General features: G+C 37.1%; 1 protein-coding gene across 1 annotated transcript in view; it reads right to left on the reverse strand.

Moving 5' to 3' along the window:
• The window catches only part of kiaa0825 (KIAA0825 ortholog), a 143,450-nt gene that overhangs the window by 99,232 nt on the left and 23,968 nt on the right, over window positions 1–20,250 (reverse strand). Inside the window, exons 5-10 of the mRNA XM_079606562.1 lie at window positions 18,886–19,056; window positions 16,604–16,689; window positions 16,025–16,234; window positions 7,931–8,187; window positions 6,508–6,658; window positions 2,397–2,587 (exon numbers count right to left, since the gene is read on the reverse strand). Coding sequence (XP_079462688.1) covers window positions 2,397–2,587; window positions 6,508–6,658; window positions 7,931–8,187; window positions 16,025–16,234; window positions 16,604–16,689; window positions 18,886–19,056 — 1,066 coding nt within the window. The remainder of the gene's footprint in view (window positions 1–2,396; window positions 2,588–6,507; window positions 6,659–7,930; window positions 8,188–16,024; window positions 16,235–16,603; window positions 16,690–18,885; window positions 19,057–20,250) is intronic.

Consider the following 20,250-nt stretch of genomic DNA (forward strand, 5'->3'; position numbering starts at 1 on the left):
GCTTGTGGATTATTTAATTTGAAAATCAATTATATTTATAGTAAGATTTAATTGGGCATGCCAATCACAGTGCTGACTGTAAACACTGAAACAAATACTAACCCCAAACCCTAACCTTAACTTCAGAGTTGGAACCACATCCTGATGGGTAGGATTATGTCACAATCATACTTTTAATAAATCATAAATAATATATAAAACGAGTGTCTTTATCTCAAATCCCCTCAAAATCAGACATTTCAGGGCCTAATAAAACACATGCACATTCTAGAGTAAACAAACAGGTTATGCTTCTGCCAAAAAGGCACTGAGCATTGCGATTTCTCTTATTCGTTTTTCAATGAATGACTCATTTATTTGATATACTTTCTCTGAACAGATACATACATAATGCTGTCATGGGTTTTTGACCCTTGTGTGACAATAAAAAAAAATGTTGTGGAAGTTTGAACTATCTATCTATCTATCTATCTATCTATCTATCTATCTATCTATCTATCTATCTATCTATCTATCTATCTGTCTGTCTGTCTGTCTGTCTGTCTGTCTGTCTGTCTGTCTATCTATCTATCTATCTATCCATCCATCCATCCATCTATCTATCTATCTATCTATCTATCTATCTATCTATCTATCTATCTATCTATCTATCTATCTATCTATCTATCTATCTATCTATCTATCTATCTATCTATCTATCCCTATACTTTCAGATACATATGGGTAAATAAGTAAGCTCAAATAAATGCATGCTCTGCTCAGTTCAAACCGCTAAATGAGTGTATGATGTACTTCTGTACATTCTCTCAGTATCCAGAGAGGTTGAGTAACCCACTTTGGTTTCCATATTAAACTCAACTTTTCATCACCTACCACCAAGTTCTGCTTTATAGCACAGCGAAAGTTCCCCTTTCACCAGATAGGAGAAAAAGAGAAGGGAGCGGAGTGAGAGCCCATCTGCTTGGCAGACCCTGAGCTCACCCGGCACTGAAGAGCTCATAACCGGGTGTCCTTGCCGAAAGAAAAAACGTTCCCTCCATTCATTCCTTCAGTGCAGCCCTGGGCGATCTGCTCTTTCTCATCAGTCCTGGAGTGGAGGGGAAGCGTGCTCTTGTGGCATCTTTAACCACTTTAAGTATGTGTTAATGCTACGCACAAGGCCTGGGCGGTTGGACCCGTCTAGCATGAAAGAACCGGGCCCTCCGCCAGGCACTGAGGCAGGGCCATGTGCTAACAAAGAGAGACTGTTCTACAAATCTGGAGATCTGCTTTGACCCCCGGGGCCGAACACCGGCATAATCACTAAAGCATTCAACACTGTCTGCTAAGCCCGAGGTTCCTGATAGAAGGTGGGCTTGTGCGTCTCAGTGCGGCAGAAATACGGTAAGATCATTCAGTCAGACAGCATGGACGACTGCTCTCAGTTAGAGTGTGTTTGAGTGTGACTGCTGACCACAAGATGAAGAGGGGTGACTTTAACCAAGCATGGCCACTTCAGCACGACATTTCCACCACGCAACAACCGGATGAGAATAATCCAACACTCTTTTTACACTCATACAGATTAAACAATAAGTAAGATGATAGGAAATAGTATTTTATTAATATAATGGAGGAGAGAGAGAAAAAAAAAAAAAGGTTTATAATAAGTGTTTTTAACTGTACTAACATTTAAATAAATCATTAACATTTAAATGAACTTGTTGTGTACATATGTTTTTACATTGTACTTATATTTTAAAAATACCTGCATTTAATTACAGCTATAATTAATTTCAGTAGTTACATCTATAATTATACATCTTATAGTATCTATCATCTATCTATCTATCTATCTATCTATCTATCTATCTATCTATCTATCTATCTATCTATCTATCTATCTATCTATCTATCTATCCATCCATCCATCCATCGATCCATCCATCCATCCATCCATCCATCCATCCATCCATCCATCCATCCATCCATCCATCTATCTATCTATCTATCTATCTATCTATCTATCCGTCTATCCATCCATCCATCCATCCATCCATCCATCCATCCATCCATCCATCCATCCATCCATCCATCCATCCATCCATCCATCCATCCATCCATCTATCTATCTATCTATCTATCTATCTATCTATCTATCTATCTATCTATCTATCTATCTATCTATCTATCTATCTATCTATCTATCTATCCATCTATCCATCCATCCATCCATCCACACACACACACAAACTGAAATATTGTGTCTGTGGAACTGGATGGAATGGAATAAACAATGGTGAATGGAACCATTTAAAGGAACTGAGAATTCCTTGCCCACCCGAGACATTTAAAAAAAGAACAACAGTTCTAATGTTAAATACGGCAGGTTTTCAAATGATCCTCTTATCTGGTACCTGATCTGAGGGAGTCTTTTGTAGGAAGGTCGTGCTCTTGAGTACCTCTGAACTAAAACCTCCAGGGTCTCACACAGCACCTGGGCCAAGGTCTGTCGGGCCTGCACGGGGGCAACAGCGCCCCAAAGGTCACTGCGCAGGCCTGTGAGAAAATAGTGCCACATCTGGATGGAGAAAGAACACCTTTCACCCTGAAAAAAAAATGGTGGAGGAGACAAAAAAAAGAGACAAAGAGAGACTGGTAAAGAGATGATGATGATGATGATATCACTGCAAATAAATACCGAAATGAAGAGAAAGGAAAAAAGTCAGAAGTCTTTCCAGACAATCTTCCTCTAGACCCTCATGGTCATGCAACCTGCACGCTGCACCTGGACCCCTCATTACCACAGAGAAAGAGAGAGCGTATGGATACTTTGAAGTTTTAATCTGGATATTCAATCACTGTTCATCTGAACATTACCCAGACATACATGCACACAGAGTCAAGATGGCAAAGATTAAAATGAACGGGTCATTCCTGTTATGCAAGTCTCATCATGTGAGACTTAAAATATTGGGTGAAATATAACTCGTAATTTTAAAATGGAAATCATAAATTGAACATAGGAGTGAATTTTAAAGTTTGAGCAGATGTTGCTTTTTAACCATGTCTCCATGTCCATAGCAAATATACCTCAAAACTGGGAATTCATTAAGAAATTATCCAGATGTTTCAGCATTTTTCCTTTCTCTCATCACAATAGTTCAAATAAAACGTGGTTTTCTTGGGAATATTGTTTTAATTGGATTTTATAGGTTTTTTCCTGTGCTCTCAATTTTATTTTCCATCCTGTTAGACTTTTGCAACTAACAAAAGCCAGTTCCATGACATCATCCTCCAGGAAGTGATATCACTTTTTGGTGGGGGAAAACAGCATAAACATGAACAAGTATAAACAACAGATTTGATGAATTATGTGATGTATTAGCTGGTTTGTCTCACTTTAAAACAGAGGATTTAAATGATGCCAAAGACCATCACATATGATTATATCCTTACAAGGGCAACTATATATATATATATTTTTACTAAATGCCCATTTTTTGGGGCATTTAGTAAGTGTGATATTATAAAAACTAAAATAAATATCTGGATTCCAAATATTTAAAATTAATCGTATATTTGTCTAGGCACTATTAGAGAACTGTATAGTCCTAAAAAGAAATAATTGTATTAGTAATAATTTTACAAACAAATATAAACAAATTAAATAAATGCATTAATATAATAATTTATATGTATATTTGTGTACAATTTATATGTATTGTGAAAGCATTATGAAACAGTATTAATATCAAATTGCCTAAATGTGTAACAAAATATTTTTATATGTTAAATATTATTTTTATAAATATATTAAGTTAACACGTGTAATTCCACCGGCCTCCTAGGGTTCCCCAGACACCTAGTTTAAAAATCCCTGCCCTAAAACATTCTATCCTTCGATAAAATGACAGAACTCTGCATAATGTTTTTAAAACATGTAACCCCGGCATCCTGGCCAAATTTGCCCCTTGGCCTCTGTCCATCATGGCCTCCTAATCATCCCCATATACTGTTTGGCTTCATCACTGTTTCCTCTCCACCAGTAAGCTGGTGTGTGGTGGGCGTTCTGGCACAATAAGTGGATGCTGCACATTGGTGGTGGTTGAGGAGATTCCCCCCTTCCCAGAAAAAGCGCTATATAAATGTAACAAATTATTATTAAAAATGTCAAAAAGATTCGAAAATATCAAAAATAAATTTCAAATTTCCACATTTATTGAGCTTCAGCTCTTTATTTCCATTCACTTAACCTCAGTCCTGTTATGCAAAATCATGTCACTGTGTGAATAATCAAGGTTTAATGAATAAAGTTTAAGTATAAAGCTATTTCTGCACTTTTAAAGAAATTATTTGCGACCCAATATTATTTTTTTTAAAGCTACAGAGCACAAATGTAGTGCATAACAGGAATAATCTGACTGATCTAAAGGTTCAGACTCAAGTTGCTGAGATGCTTTCAGAATTGTATGAATACTTGCTCAACAGCTCTAACGGAAAAGCAAGAAATGGAAACACAATTCAGAAAAATGATAAAAAGGACGAGAGAGTCTGGTTTCCTAAGAGGCTAATTACTTTCAGGCAAAGAGGAAGCAGCATTAGGAGTTCACAGTATGACCAAAGAGAGATTATTAACAACCATGTACTACATCTCCTAATGAGAGCTGGGACGTGGTCCACCAGTGAGCCACGGATAAGTCAGCCATAGAAAGGGACACACAGGGGCATGACCACACGTCCGGACCCAGGGATTTAGCGCTAGCGACCGGGCCTCTGGAAGCACTCGGGCCCTTTGGCATTTGCTCAGGAGGAAGTGAAAGGGAGGAGGGGGAAGAGGGGATACAGGTCAGCAGAGGCGCAGACTCACACCTGCACACAGCAGGCCAGTCTGCCCCACAGCCCCGCGACGGGCGGATGTGTGCGTACGCATCTGTGAGAGCGCTTATGAGTGTGCTGATATCTTAATGGAGGTAAGGTTAGGGCTACGGGAACGGCTAGACTCTTCGACACACAGATGGTTAGTCTAAAAGCTGCCTCAGGGCAACATAAGCCCCACTGAAAAGACTAGAGGAAGGGTCATTATGAGAATAGGACTGAGAGCTTTGCAGCTAGCAATATACTGTAGATTGAGTTTTTTTCTTCTTCAAACTTTTGACCATGTTTAATATAAACATCATATTTCTTATTTGGTCTGAAAAGGCTTACAAGTTTGATTTTGTATTATTTATTTATTTATTTTATTAACAATTGCAGACAAATCAATTTGAAATGCTTACAACAAAAAGTAAAAATCTAGTTAAAAATGTGTCAAAAACTGTTTTTCACTAAATAAACAAAAGAATGTGTAGTGTATACGGATATTTACTTAGTGTATGTATATTTGGTTACACTTAACAATAAGGTCTCATTTTTTAACATTAATTAATTTATTAACTAAGAATTAACAGTGACCAATTCATTTGTTACAGTATTTATTTATTTTTTGTTAATGTTAGTTAATATAAATACAGCTGTTTATTGTTTGTTCATGTTAATTGACAGTGCATTAACTAATGCTCACTAATACATGTTATTTTAATAATGTATTAGTAAATGTTGAAATTAACATTAATTAAGATTAATGCTGTAGAAGTATTGTTCATTATTAGTTCATGTTAACTAAAGTAGTCAACTAATGTTACCTAATGAAACCTACATAATGTTTTGTATCTAAAACATTTTAATAAGACAATTTAATAAAAAATTTCATGTAATTTAAATAGAACATTTTGGATGATGATGCAAACAAACTGTTTAATGAAAATGTGTATTAAATATATTGATTAAAATGGACCGTTTTAACTGATTCTTACAAATGAATCAAGCTAAAAGCTCCAAAACCTTTCCCAAATAATCCCCCGTCAACAAAACAAATAGACTTAAATAAAATTATAATATAAAAAAATAGAAATATATCATCCCCCCCCCCCCCTAACAACCTAATGTTCTTTTTCTTTAATGGAAAGACAAGAAGGTTTTACACAAACACATTCTGGTTCTATAAAATTTGTGAGATCTGCTGAGACTGGAATTTGGTTACAAATATGCACAACGTTCAAGCATTTTGTGTGTGTGTGTGTGTGTGTGTGTGTTATAAGAATATGTTGTTTTTTTAAGGCTCTTTAGAATGGCAGGCCTTGAGGTTGGATCAACTAAGGATTGAGGTTGGATCAACTAAATAGTCACTAAATAGACACCGTGCAAGAACAGCCAAGAATGTAAGAGGGCGACTACTTAAGAATACAATAATACAATGTATCATTTATTACCCAATGTCACCGCATTTCAATGCAGATACACTTAAGTTCTGAATGTGATTATGCTGTTTGACTTCACCACAGCTTTATCCTTGAGCACACTTTAAAAGCACAGGATGTTTTGTCTTCCAACAACCTAACCCAGCCCCACAGAGAAGCCCTCAACAAGGCTTCCACGTAACATGAACTATTATTAAAATATAGCCAGAAAAGCTACAACCATCTGTACCTCGTAAAAAGGGTTGGGGTCACTCCAGTAGTGGCTCTCGGCATCCTGCAGTATACTAGTGGCGCACACATGGACGCAGTAGCTGGTCAGGTGATCGTTCAGGGCCGCCAACACATCCTGGCTTCTCTGAATGGGCAGCAGAGTTAGAGGCCTGGTGTTGGAGACATCAAAGACACAAGGCATGGTTTAAAGCAAAAGCGGTGTGGTTTACAGGTCAAAGAGCCACTACGTGATTAATATCAGCAAATGGCTCTTATTATTACCTGTCAATCATTCAACACCTCCTAATTCCTCGGCTAATGTTTTCTCACTCCCCTTCTTTAAGAATAAGGCCACACATACGGTCTGATACCCCTTTCTGTCCGTCTCACTCTCTTTCTGTTGCTCATTCTCGGCTATAACCTTACAAACACATAGGTGAATAGTTCTGTCAGAGCCCACCAGCGCACGTACGTCTCACTCCGGTTCTTTACAATCCAATTACAGCATTTTAGTAAATCTGACGTCCGTCTGACAGGCTGCCTGGCCAGGGAAACCTGGGCTTGACAAAGTGTACCATAAACCGGTGAACTTTAGCAGTGCTCACCCTCTCCAAACACTTTTCATTTTATGTACAAATGCACAGGTCAAACCCAAGCTGAGTTTTTTAATATAGCCTACCTATCATCCATGGAGAGATTTGGAGTTATTTATGAAATCAGGGCTACCACAATATGGAGGATCAGACTTCACTGTCATTCCTCACGCCACCTCAACGACAGAAATACGGCACGGCTTCTGCATTTGATAAATGTATACTTGGGCCAAAACATTCAGATCTTTATCAGGTGTTTATGCATTTGAAATGCAAATACATGCAAATTAGAATTGTTAAGAATCTAGACTAAGATTCTGGCTATTTGTTTTCTTGTTGTTGTTGTTGTTGTATTAAGCATAAACCATACACTATATTTCCTTAAAAATAGAAATAAGAAAAATAAACTTCATAATATATTAAAAAACAAAGTGAATACAAATAATGTATATTCTCTAATAACAAGTCTAAATAACTTACACAAATGTTATCTTGTTTTAAAGATATTTATATAGTTACTGGAATACAAAATACAAAAAAACAATGAAGAAAATTATATATTTTTTACTTAATCTTACCATTAAAATGACTTTCATTGGACTAACTAAAAACATGATTAAAGATCACAGTAGCACTACCCTTCGAAAGTATGGGTCGGGTCAGTACGATTTTTTAAGAGGTATCTTATGTTCAACAAGGCTGCATTTATTTGATCAAAAATACTATAATATTGTGAAATATTACAATTCAAAATTGCTTTTGTTCTAGTTTTTCTAGTTCTGGTTTAATATATTTTAAAATGTCTACAATCAACAAACAGGAGTGCTTTAAAAAATGTGTTTAACTCACACGTCTCTGAGCTTGCTTTCATAGTGAGTGAGTTTCTGGTGAATGTAGTCACTGGTGGCCATCAGAATGGGCAGGTTCTTGAGGGGAGCTGAGGCCGGCACTTCCCCTTGCCTGTCCTCTAGCCTCGTCAGAAGGAGAGAAGTCACACGGCCACACACCTCCACGTAGCTGGAGCACACGGGCAGCAGGGTGTCCTCTCTAAACGCCACAGCCAGAGGGAGAAAAGCATCCATCTGCTCCACTATGTCTGCACAGAACTGGAAATACAGTGAATAGTTTTTCAAAAGGTTTTTATAATAATACTATATGATCAATAGATAATCAATATTTATGCATTAAAGGCACAATATGGATTAAAATAACTGCGGTAGAAATCATGGAAACACCAAATATATATATATATATATATATATATATATATATTTATTTATTTTTGACAGGTGAGCAACTGTTTGGATAACTTTATTGACAGAAAACTAACCATTGTTATATAGCTCAACACGGCTAGTCTTATTTTTCGAATTCTTTGTTTTCTTGATTTACCGCGAGTAACACTATTTTGTCAAGTGTCTACATGTACATTTACATTTAGTCATTTAGCAGACGCCTTTATCCAAAGCGACTTACAACTGAGGACTACAGCAAGCGAGTCATCGTGAAGAGGCAAAAAATAACGCAACTATAGCTCTAACATAGCAAAATCAGAAAGGGGACAGTAGTACATATGAAAGTTCTATATAAATGCCACATTCATTCATTCATTCATTCATTCATTCATTCATTCATTTATAAAAAGCATTATTAACAGCAATACAGCATTTTCTCCACCATACAAAGTTTTCAAATTAATTGCATGCCATTTAGCAACACAAGTCATCCAGCTTTTATTAATATGATATTATAATATGATTTAGCTTGCTGCAATGTGCAACAAGTCTCTTATACCAGTCACCGAACGCACAATAACGTTAAAACATAACATTCAGGACACTCAAATGTATGTTTAGTATGATTGTTTTGACCGAGTAAAATTTTTTATTTAATTTTAATTTGTCAAATAAAGTGACCTCTATGAGTATTTCAGCACTTGTTTGTGAAACGGTGGTTTCATTAGAATGAAATAAGATAATGTGAATTTAAGTGATCAAATGTAACTGTAACGAAGTTCAAGTTCAGAGGAGGTGGCGAATGCGAATGAGCGGCAGCGGCCGACAGCAGCATATAAGCATAATAAAAACAGCAATGTAAAAATGTCCCAGGCTCTCTGCCCTGCCCTGCATCATACCAGTAACATTAATAAAACTTTAACACATTAGCTTATCCATGAACATGAGTCCCATCAGATTGCTTTCCCTCGGCTGTGGAGGTAAAAACGACAACTCCCATGATTCCACACTCACATTCACGGCGGCGTCAGGCTACGCCTTCGTAATTGTTTTGAATAAGCGTCCTCTGGTGGCGAAACTTACATACTGTGCCTTTAATGTGTCCCCCACTTCACAACTCAACTATTTTGCCCCTGCAAAATTCCACATTATTAAAGACAATGAATAAAACTCAGTTTATTTTATTATTTTATTTTGCCTGTAAATACAACAGGACAGTTTAACGGGAAATAATAAAAGAGAGAGAGCGGTTGGCTTAGGAAATGACACAACACAACATATTGAAGTACATGAACAAGGCTTCATCTCCGACACTGACGGATTTATTTTTTAACACTTAAGAACTTGTTTGGTGCAACTATACTGTTATCCTCACTAGACAGTGCTTCTTTACTATCATGACCATTCAGTTGAATTATTTGCAGATAGTTATTGTCGGGGAAAAAAACTTTTATGTACTCCATCCTGTCCCTCTTAAATCCGTCAAAAAAACATTCAGCGCTATACACTGAGAAATTCCTTATCGTACCACACTCAAACTTCCCTTTTTGAAGACCGAAATTGCATTTCAGCAGCTCACACAACTCTACCATATGCAAACCAGCTAGCATTTATTGCAATAGAATAACCGAATCATCCATGCCGATATGACTGTGAGAGACATTCAGGGCCATTTTCGGATTCAAATACCTGCAGTTCCCCTCCTGTGGAGCCTGGAGAGAGCAGCAACACTTATCTCATTTTTCCACATTTGTCCTGGAGGAAACAGTGAATCAGCAATGGTATTTTCTCTTCAAAATGATTACGAAAGTGTGTGTGCCTGTTACATCTGCCTTACATTGCCCCAGGAGACACGCTGCTTGAAAGGAAGACCCCTAAGGGTTATTGCCAAAAAAAGAGGCAGGCCTGGAACGGAACATACACCAAACTTCCTCCACCCATATTCCTCCAACACTTGACAAATGAAGAAATCATTGTGGATCTATCCCCATCTAGCGCTTCCATTCATCCCCTTCTCCATCCCTCCATCCAGCCACTCGTTTAATGCAGATCAGCAGTTACGGCAGCGGATCGGGCCATGCCGAAGAGCCAGACGCACGTGCTGGGTTCACTGTCGAATTTATATACCTATAGAAATGAGTTACGGTGCCGGGCTATTCGAGAGCAGTAAAATACACGTGTGCGTTGTATATATCTCCCTCCACTCCACCCTTTCCCCCTTCCACAGGGAGTTACCGTGTCCCAAGGCCTCTGCGAACATAGAGGAAAAAAACCCAGCACATGTTAAAAGGAAACTTTTTCCAATAGCAGGTCTATCAATCAAGCATGGACAGGCAAGAGAGAGGTGACTTCATACTTCTCCACTAAACTTCAGCATCTGCATTACACAGCCTGCCATTCCACTGCGCTTCCACAGACACAACAGATGCAGCACGCTAGAGTTATCACCATAACAACATTTTAGTAGCAATACCAGAGAGATTTCACTATTCACAAGACAAGCTTCAATAGTGCAACAACAACAAAAAACACTCCTTTGTTTAAAAAACGTAATTATAATAAATTCAATTTATAAAAGTTTGATTATATTATAATAACTATAATAGAATAATTGTTTTTCTGTATCATTTGTACATTTTAATAACTATTATTTTAAAATATTATAATAAACTATAACTATAAAATGTAATTAAAAAAAAATTAAAAGCATGCTGTAAATATTTATAAATTAATAAAATATTGATTTTCAGGTAATTGAACAAATGAAAAGTCAGTATAAAAAAAGCTTATTATAATCAAATGATAATTATAAAAGACAACTATTAGTTAGTCCTTTATTATGTTAACTATAATATTATAATTACTTTTAATATGTGTATCATTACTAAATTTGTATAATTTATTTTAATAATAAACTATAACTATAAATATTAAATTAAAATTAAAAAGATGGTATGCTGCAAGTATCTATCAATTAGGTAATGATTGCTGACAAATAAAAAGTCAGTAGAAATTGTAATTATAATGAAATTATAATAATAAAAGAAAATGATTAGTTGATTTATGTTATGAACTATTATTTTATATTTTTTATATTAGTATAATTAGTACATTAGAATAAATCTCATTAACCAATATCATCATAATAAACTATACCAATAAATATTGCCTAATTAAATTAAACCAATGGAATGTTGAAAGTATTTATCAATTGAATAAATGCTGCTTTAAGTTTGTACAAATAATAAAAAAAACAGTAAACAAATTAAGAACCGTGAGTGAGTTTCTTGTTTCCTGATTAATAATGTTTAATTAATATTAACATCATAAGAGTCATAGGCAGGTCTATTGATAGGGTGACCACCCGTCCCGCTTTGCGTTGTACCGCACAGCATTTTCACCCCTTGTCCCGCACGTCGCATATTGAGAAAATGTCCCGCATTTCCATCAGTCTGTTGGTTTTTAATGATCATATTAAGAAAACGTGCATGCGATCTTTTGCCTTTTTAAGAAAGCATTTTATTTATTCTTTTTGTGCCGTAGTTTTTCACCTATATTTAACAGCGCTTCGTCAGAAGTGCAAATACAACAGCCGTTTTTAAAATCCTATCCAATGGTTGAAATGAAAGGAGTAAACACGGTCACTGGTAGGTTGTGTCGGCTGTCAATCAAAATGTGGAGCGGTGATTCGTTCCATGTGTTCCCTGTCAGAAAACAAATGGATAATTCGGTAAATTAAAATGTAAATTTAACATTTAGAACTAGAACTTATTGCCTGTTGTGGTTGTTCTAATTCACATCCTTTCTAAAAATATACGTTTTTGGTTTAATAGATTCTTAATATATAAGACTGTCAATTAACAAATTTTATGTTGTTTTTTATTTTATTTGATCTTTATTTATTATGTTGGATTTTAGTTGGACTTGGTCAGAACTGTTTCAAAAATAATTATCTGCATGATGCCTGCTGCCTTTGGGCTCAGTGATGTTGAACTTAAATGACATGTAAAATAAAGTGTTATGTTAGGCTACATTGTAATGTAATGGTGTTTTCTGGAAGGGACTAAAGAACAAAGTATTTTAATCAGCTGAAAGGCAGAATAAAAATGTTTTTATTAAGTTAGATAGACATTATATAACAGTTTCAGGTTATTTTTTAGTGTTGGTAACATGTCCCACATTGTCCCACACAAACTTAGTAATTGTCCCACATTTGGTTTGTTTGATGGTGGTCACCCTATCTATTGACCTCCATTGGAAAGCCTAACAGACAAAAAATAACACATTTCTTTCCTGTTCACATTCACTTTAGACAAAGAGGTGCATTTTGCGTAGCCACAAACATGACCTGATGCACATGTTGGCACTCTGTATTATGATACGAAAACTGGTATAATTTTTACTAGTGCATCCCTAAAGAGACCCGCCAAACCGGAAGCCCCTAAAGGCTGAACAGGTCTCGAAACAATCGGCCGAACGGACAGCGAGTCGAAAACAGACCGAGTGTTGTTATTATAAGCTTAGTGGGAAGTATGAGAGAGATGTGGGCGAGAATGCAAAGATTCGCCCCAATCCAAGGTGATGAGCACCCGAGAGGTGTCGGTGAGATTTATGGCTTTCTAAAGCCTGCTGCTCCGGTTCGGAGAACCCTTAACTAGAGCAGATCAAAGATATGGATTCCAACAGGACGGCCACCACAAGGTTATTTCTCAGCAAAGCTTTAAAACATTTAAGAGCTCAACTCTGCAGCAGTCTTCTTGCACCTTTGAACAGTGCTAAATCCTTCTCCTCACACAGGGTTAAGGACGATCGTCAACGCGAGGTGGTCAATAGCTGGATCGCGGTTTCAGGTTGATAAATGGTTTGCTGAAATATTATGCAGACGGGAGGTCTGGCGACTCTGAGAGTTCGAAACAAAGCATGAATGTATGAATATGAATGGGTGAAGTATCGATCTCTGTAATGCATCTGGACTGACTACGTTCTGGCTAAGTCAGGTCTGGGCTAGCATAACGCTGCCTACTTATGGGCCGCGGTGACACGTGTCAAAAAGAAGGGGTTCTCAGACACTCAGGGTAGCAGAGAATGCAAATAAATGCACATGCTAACCTTTGAGATGAGGGCTGCTCATTCTGAAGCACTGACCTACACGTAAATGTGTCGTACAGGTCTTGAGTGTGAACAAATTTTGACACTTGTTAGTGATGTGGTTCCAGGGATGTCGGCAGCATCAATGAAATGGTATGGAAATCAGACATGAACGCTGACGTTTTAAACTTCATGAGATGAGGCCATGTTGTGCACAAGCATTTTTTTTTTTTTTTTTTTGATGTTCGACAAAGGTTTTAAAGCAGCTTTGCATGCAGAGGTCAATACTTATAAAAATGCAGAAATATGAAAACACATTAAAGGAATTGACCATATTTTTCAGAAAGTAAGTTGTACCTGAGAATAAGTAAGTTATGTGAGTCGCTTTGGAATACGAGTCACAGCATGTTTCAGATGATTAAAAAAACAGCAACTTAAAGTCCAGAAAATATGGTACTTGTATATGTCCACCACTATTAAAAAATGAAGGGTTGGTAAGAATTTAAAATGTGTTTCAAAAAAGTATCTTGTGCTCGCCAAGACTGCATTTATTTGATAAAAAATACAGAAATAGTAATATTGCGAAATATTATTCCAATCTAAAATGAATTTCAGCATCATTACTCCATTCTTCCGTGTCACACGATCCTTCAGAAATCATTCTATTATATGTTGATTTGCTGCTCAAGAAACATTTCTTATTATTAACAATGTTGAAAACAGGTGTGTTGCTTAAAGGGATAGTTCACCCAAAAAGGAAATTTACTCACCGTCAAGCCATCCAAGGTGTATATGACATTCTTCTTTCAGACGAATACAATCATAATATAACAATACAAAGAGTTATATTAAAAAATGTTCAAGATGTCTTCCAAGATTCATACATTGTCAAGTGTTACTCTTTTGGCTTAAGTCGACTTGCGTAGGCCGTCTGCCAGAAGCTAGTCTTATTTTAGTAGATAAAGTTTTAAATATGGATATTTTTCTTACACGAACGCATCGCTTCACTTCAGAAGGCCTTTATGAACCCGCCAGAGCTGTGTGGAGCACTTTTATCATGGATGGATGCGCTTTTACGGACTTCAAAACAGGAACGGCCATTCACTGGCATTATAAAGCTTGGAAGAGCCTGGACATTTTTTAATATAACTCTGATTGTATTCGTCTAAAAGAAGAATGTCATATAAACCTAGGATGGCTTAAGGGTGAGTAAATCATGGGGTAATTTTAATTTTTGGGTGAACTATCCCTTTAGCATTTTTTGTGGAAACCGTGATGCATTTTTTCACCCCCCAGGAATATTTGATGAATAGAAAGTTCTAAAGAATTACAATGAAAAATCTAAAATCAAAACGTGCGTGCGTGCGTCTATGTTTTTTTAATCATTTACTGTAAGTTCCTTAAAAAAATTTGACTTGTCTAGTGTGGACATGAAAAAAAATATGTTTTTAACTAGAAAAAAAAGGGCTGGTGAATGGAGCATGCATGGACTGAAACACCTGCATCCTATCCAAGCTCAGAGGCCATCCTTTGGGGCTGTGATGGCTCATCAATCTGTCTGAGCTGCAGCGAGTGAATCTTGTCTCAGACGGGGACCGCCGTGATGAGGGATAAAATGAGGCAAGACACTGGGCCACAGAGCAAACTCACAGGACCAGAGAGGCTCCTGGAGCCACGGTGCCAGACATGTCATGTCACTGTGAACCACTGAAGTATTTCAAAAGAGACTTGAAAGGTAAGGAAATATTCACAAATACCTTCCTCTATAGCTCTGTTTCAAAACCTAGTGAGCTGCCTTGATGCAAATAGCCTACAAGCTTCCTCATTCATAAGAGACTATTTGGATGCTCTACAGTACATGCGGCAGAAACTCGGAGCACCGCATGAATGGTGCTCAGTTGCTAAGCTGATATGATACTATCATAAGCATATAAACAAGTCATTACCTAACTGTTTCGAGTATATAATTCAAAAGTTTGGGGTCAGAAAGATTTTTCTTTTTTTTAAAGAAATTAATACTTGTTTCAGCCAGGACGCATTGGGTGTCATTCATTAAGCATACGTACGCACAAATTTGTTTGTAAAAGCTGCGTACGAACGCTTTCATGACCAAATGATGATTCACAAAAAAACGTTCGTACTAAAAACTATACGCAAGAAATAGGAACTACTGAAACCACATATAAACAAAAAGCACTTACACTGTGCGGCCTTATAATTTTCCACGATTATTCTTAGTTACACCCTCATGGACTTTTAACTTGTATCCCTCAGTCACGTCTCATTTGTTCTCAGTTTCCCCGCCACTTGTTTGTCTCCTAGGTTACTCATTGCGTTCTAGTTTGTTTCTATGGTTACTGATCGGTTCCCTCGTTTGTATCACCTGTGTTAATCCAATCATCTTTGTTTTTACTTAGTATAGGCTATATACTGTATATGCCGTGTTTTAGTTCTCATTTGTCAGTTACATGTACATTACATTATATTACGGGGCTGTTGAATGCTTGAATCTGAATGGTTGACGAACGTTCTAAGGTGTGCAATTATTTTCAGGGAAATGCATGGCTAAAGTAGTTCCAGTAGTTACCGCATTACAGTTCTATATCAACTATTAAGTTACCTTCGCCACCATCTTGGGAGAGTCTCTCTCTGGACCGTGTCTGTGGTCAACAGGGGTTATGGAGATGTTAGCAGAGCTCGATGCATGTGCGGCTTCCTCCTGCTCCAGATTCTTATTGCACACGTCATCCAACACCACCTTCACACAGTGAGCCATCTGAGGAATGAGGTCTCTAAATGTAGCCCTCCACCCAAACTCAAGAGACACCACCTAAACACACACACACACACACACACACAAATACATAAATACCATGCAAAATCTGCTCAGACTGGAATATACAGTATTTCAATGCAAAACAAAACATGCATTTAAGGATATAATGTACAGCACTGCTTGCCAATGCAAGATTCACCAACTCAATAATATGGTGTTTCCAGGGTGTTCTTGGAGTTTTTAGGGTCAGGGTTTTGTTTAAACCCTTAACCTCACGCAAGAGCAATAGATATGTTGATTCCAATAAAAACACATTCACAAAAGTTCTATATTGGAGGGTTGTTTCAAAAATCATAATGGTGCAATGAAAAATAGTATTACAGTATTTGCACCAGAAGTGAATAAATAAGGGATGTGTATCACCTCTGTGCTTTGCAGAACAAGATCAGTAGCGGCTTTGTCTTCTGCTGCCGTCACCTCCATATCATCCCTGACCTTCTTCAGGACCCCTGCATGGAAAAAGCAAAAAAACACTCACAATGCATTCACAGTAAACTGTCACTACAGCTTTAGGAAAGGAAGTGAGCTCCAAATCCTCTAATTTCCAGCTCATTAAAACATTTCACGCAGGAACATCTCATATGTTCCGTTAGCATATTAGCATATGCATTCACGCTCTACATGGTGCCTTTGGAAAGGAAGTCAATGTGTGGGGTGTCAGGGTCAGGCCAGGCCAACATATTAAACTCCTCTGCGCAGTGACGACCTACAAACAACAACGTGATTCGCCCAATAAAGCGGGGGGAAAAACTGAAAAGCGGACGCAGTAATTGCAACAGTAAGCTTTGTTAAATTCGGAGGCTTTGGAGTTGATTTGAACCCCTGATAGCTATGGCCATATCTGGGCTAATCCATGGAAGGGTTAGAGGGAGGATAAGTGTGTGTGTGTGCTTGTTGTGGGCAAATTAAAAGTGCATGCATCAAGGCCGCATTTTTCTAATCAGACGCTTCGGAAGTGAGACCCCGGGCTAGGCAATTTAGTTGAAGAAGAGAGAGAGCCGAGCCAGGCGAAGGAGGAGAGAAGCAGCCAGCATGTCACTTTTTGACCTTTAAGCCCATCTGATGAATTTCTGGTAATTAAGTCGTTTGATTGGCTGAATTAATGATTTGGATAACTGCCCTTTAAAGGCTGTTTACTTCTCAGTAAATCCAGCCCTTTTCTGCTTGTCCTGTTTTTTTATGTAACCTTTACAGAAATTACTATACGCACCAGTCACTTTCATAGCAGAAAAAAAAGGAATGAAAAGAAATTTCCGGCCTCCTCAATTTGTGCGTGTAGAAGTGTTTCTATATGCGAAAACAAAACACACACACATAAGGAACGGTAAAAAAAAAGCTGTAAAGAAAGGCGAGAAAACTCTCATTAAAAAAAGCATATGTATACAAGGTACTGCTACAGGCCAGCAGTCTGGTCTCATAAGCTGCCTGTAGAGATGCCGCTATTATACGCAGGAATTGGAGGCTTGTCGTATTTAAAGGCTCCGTCGAGCACAATATAGCTGGAGGTTTTCCGCTCCCATGGTGACAAATCATTTCACATGTCAGATTTGCAGGAGACTGTTGTCAGAAATCTTGATCGGCTGCCATTTATTTACACTATGGTGATATTCATCTGGGGGAAAAAACAACAACCATATATCTTGTTGACTGGCATATATCACATTCAGTCTGAGAGCAACATAAACCAGTTATCTGTATATGTTTTTTACAGTTGCTGCAGGGGGACATTTGCTTACCATGGGTGTTTCGTTGATTAAGAGATCAGAAACTATGATATTTAAAGGGATAGTTCACCCAAACAATTATATGTTATAATTTACACACCCTCATATTGTTTCAAGACTTACTTTCTTCTGTGGAACACAAAATAAAGTTTTGTTTTTTGTCCAATCAATAGTTTTTTTTAATATATACTACCGTTCAAAAGTTTGGGGTCGGTAAGATGTGTCGGATAAGCAATGTATTTGAAAGCAGTCTCTTATGCAGAACAAGGCTACATTTATTTGATTAAGAATACAGTAAAAATAGTAATATTGTGAAATATTATTACAATATTTATTATATCGACATATTTATTCCTGTGTTGGCAAAGATGAATTTTCGGCATCATTACTCCAGTGTCACATGATCCTTGTCATTGTAATATGCTGATTTGCTGCTCAATATTGTTTATTATTATTATTATACAGTATGCTGCTTAATATTTTTGTGGAAACCGTGATACATTTTTTTTCAGGATTCTTTGATGAAAACCAAGTTCAAAAGAATAGTATTTATTTGAAATATAAATCTGTTATAACTTTATAAATGTCTTTGCTGTCACTTTTGATCAATTTGCTGAATAAGTAGGCCTAGTTATTTCCTTCAAAAAAATGGCTGAATCACAAAATCGAACTGACTCCCACATATTGAACGGTGATGTTCAAAACAACGACTTCATTATAGACATTTTAACAATATCTCCTTTATGATATCTTCTCAAAAGGAAGTCATTCAGGTTTTAAATGGCGTTGGGGTAAGTAAATGACGACAGAATTTCCCCTATTAAATCAGGATTGCTGAGCTGCACTGACCTGCAACGGATGGATTTGACTCTAGTTCGCATTTGGATGTGGTAATGTTTAGCGATGGTTGTTAAAGTGTACCTTTGACACAGCAGACTGATTCTCCAGCGCAGTTAAGGAAACCCAGATGGGTTGCCAGGTCCTCCACAGTTTGTTCCAGCTCCAGTAAGGTGGAGGTCAGCTGGGTCAGGCACCTGAGCTGATGGGAGGTGAGGCAGAAGTTTCGTCCTCTTCGGGGAAGATCCTGAGGAGCTGTAAATGGACAAAACAAAGAGTTAGTCATGCACAAAACAGCGTATTTTGTGTTGCAGTAATATGGTGGAGCTATCAACCTCCATTCGTTCTGCTTAGTCCATCACAAACTTTAAGAAGTAGTTGAACTCTTTTGTGACCACTTAACTAAAACACAACTGCCGGTATATACAAAGGCACTTCCTAGAAATTAGCTACAAATATTTTGTTCATTTTTACTTCAACACAACTCTGGTTTACTCTTAAAACTTGTCATTGTGGTACTTCAAATGTTGTTGTTTCTTGTATGATAGATTGCTTGTGATGCTCCTCATTTGAAAGTTAGCCTACTTTGGATAAAAGCTCTTGCTAAATGATCAGATGCAAATACATGTAAATTAATTTAACTTCTTCAGTCAAATGGCTAAAAAAAAGGACTATACTTGTCGACAAGCTTCAAATGTTAGTCCACCAGCTTGACCAGCACCAAACCAGCATAAAAGAGTGAAGGATTGTGCATTATGCATATTTAGTTTGTACAAGTCAGATGTAAATGCATTTTTAAAGATGTGCAGAACTATACAGGGACAGATACATCAAATTAATCTGTAGAATCTCATTTGATGGGTTCCTCTCTGGAGATTCAAAATGTGAAGGTCTGTCATACAGACAGTTTATATGGGTTAAGGGTTTAGACGGTTGAAACGTAAGCACATCAACATCAGTCCAGAAATGGTACACTACACAACAGCCTTCAATAAATTCTCTAAACCAATCCATTTCACACAGTTAGGAGTCTTTCAAAAGAATCTGCCCATTGGTGAAACATCTACTATACTACAATTAAATATTAACACACAGTTTGGGTCAGTAAGATTTTTTAGGCAGGAATATAATACATTTACTCAGCAAGGATGCATTAAATTCATCAAAAGTTACAGTAAAGACTTTTCATTTCAAATAAATTTCTATTTCTGAAAAAATCCTGAAAAAAAACGTAACAGGTTCCACAAAAATATCACGCAGCACAATTGTTGTCAACATTGACATTAAGAAATATTTCTTGAGCAGCAAATCAGCATATAAGAATGGGCCTGTTTACACCTGGTTTCTACTGATCGGATAGCTATCTGATTTGTTAAAACGGTTCCATCTACACTCATAAATGTATCTCCGCAAAATGAATATAAATACGATCTTTACTTCCCGCGCTAT

The sequence above is a fragment of the Phoxinus phoxinus genome (assembly GCF_949152265.1).
Source record: "Phoxinus phoxinus genome assembly, chromosome: 3".
NCBI classification, from domain to species: domain Eukaryota; kingdom Metazoa; phylum Chordata; class Actinopteri; order Cypriniformes; family Leuciscidae; genus Phoxinus; species Phoxinus phoxinus.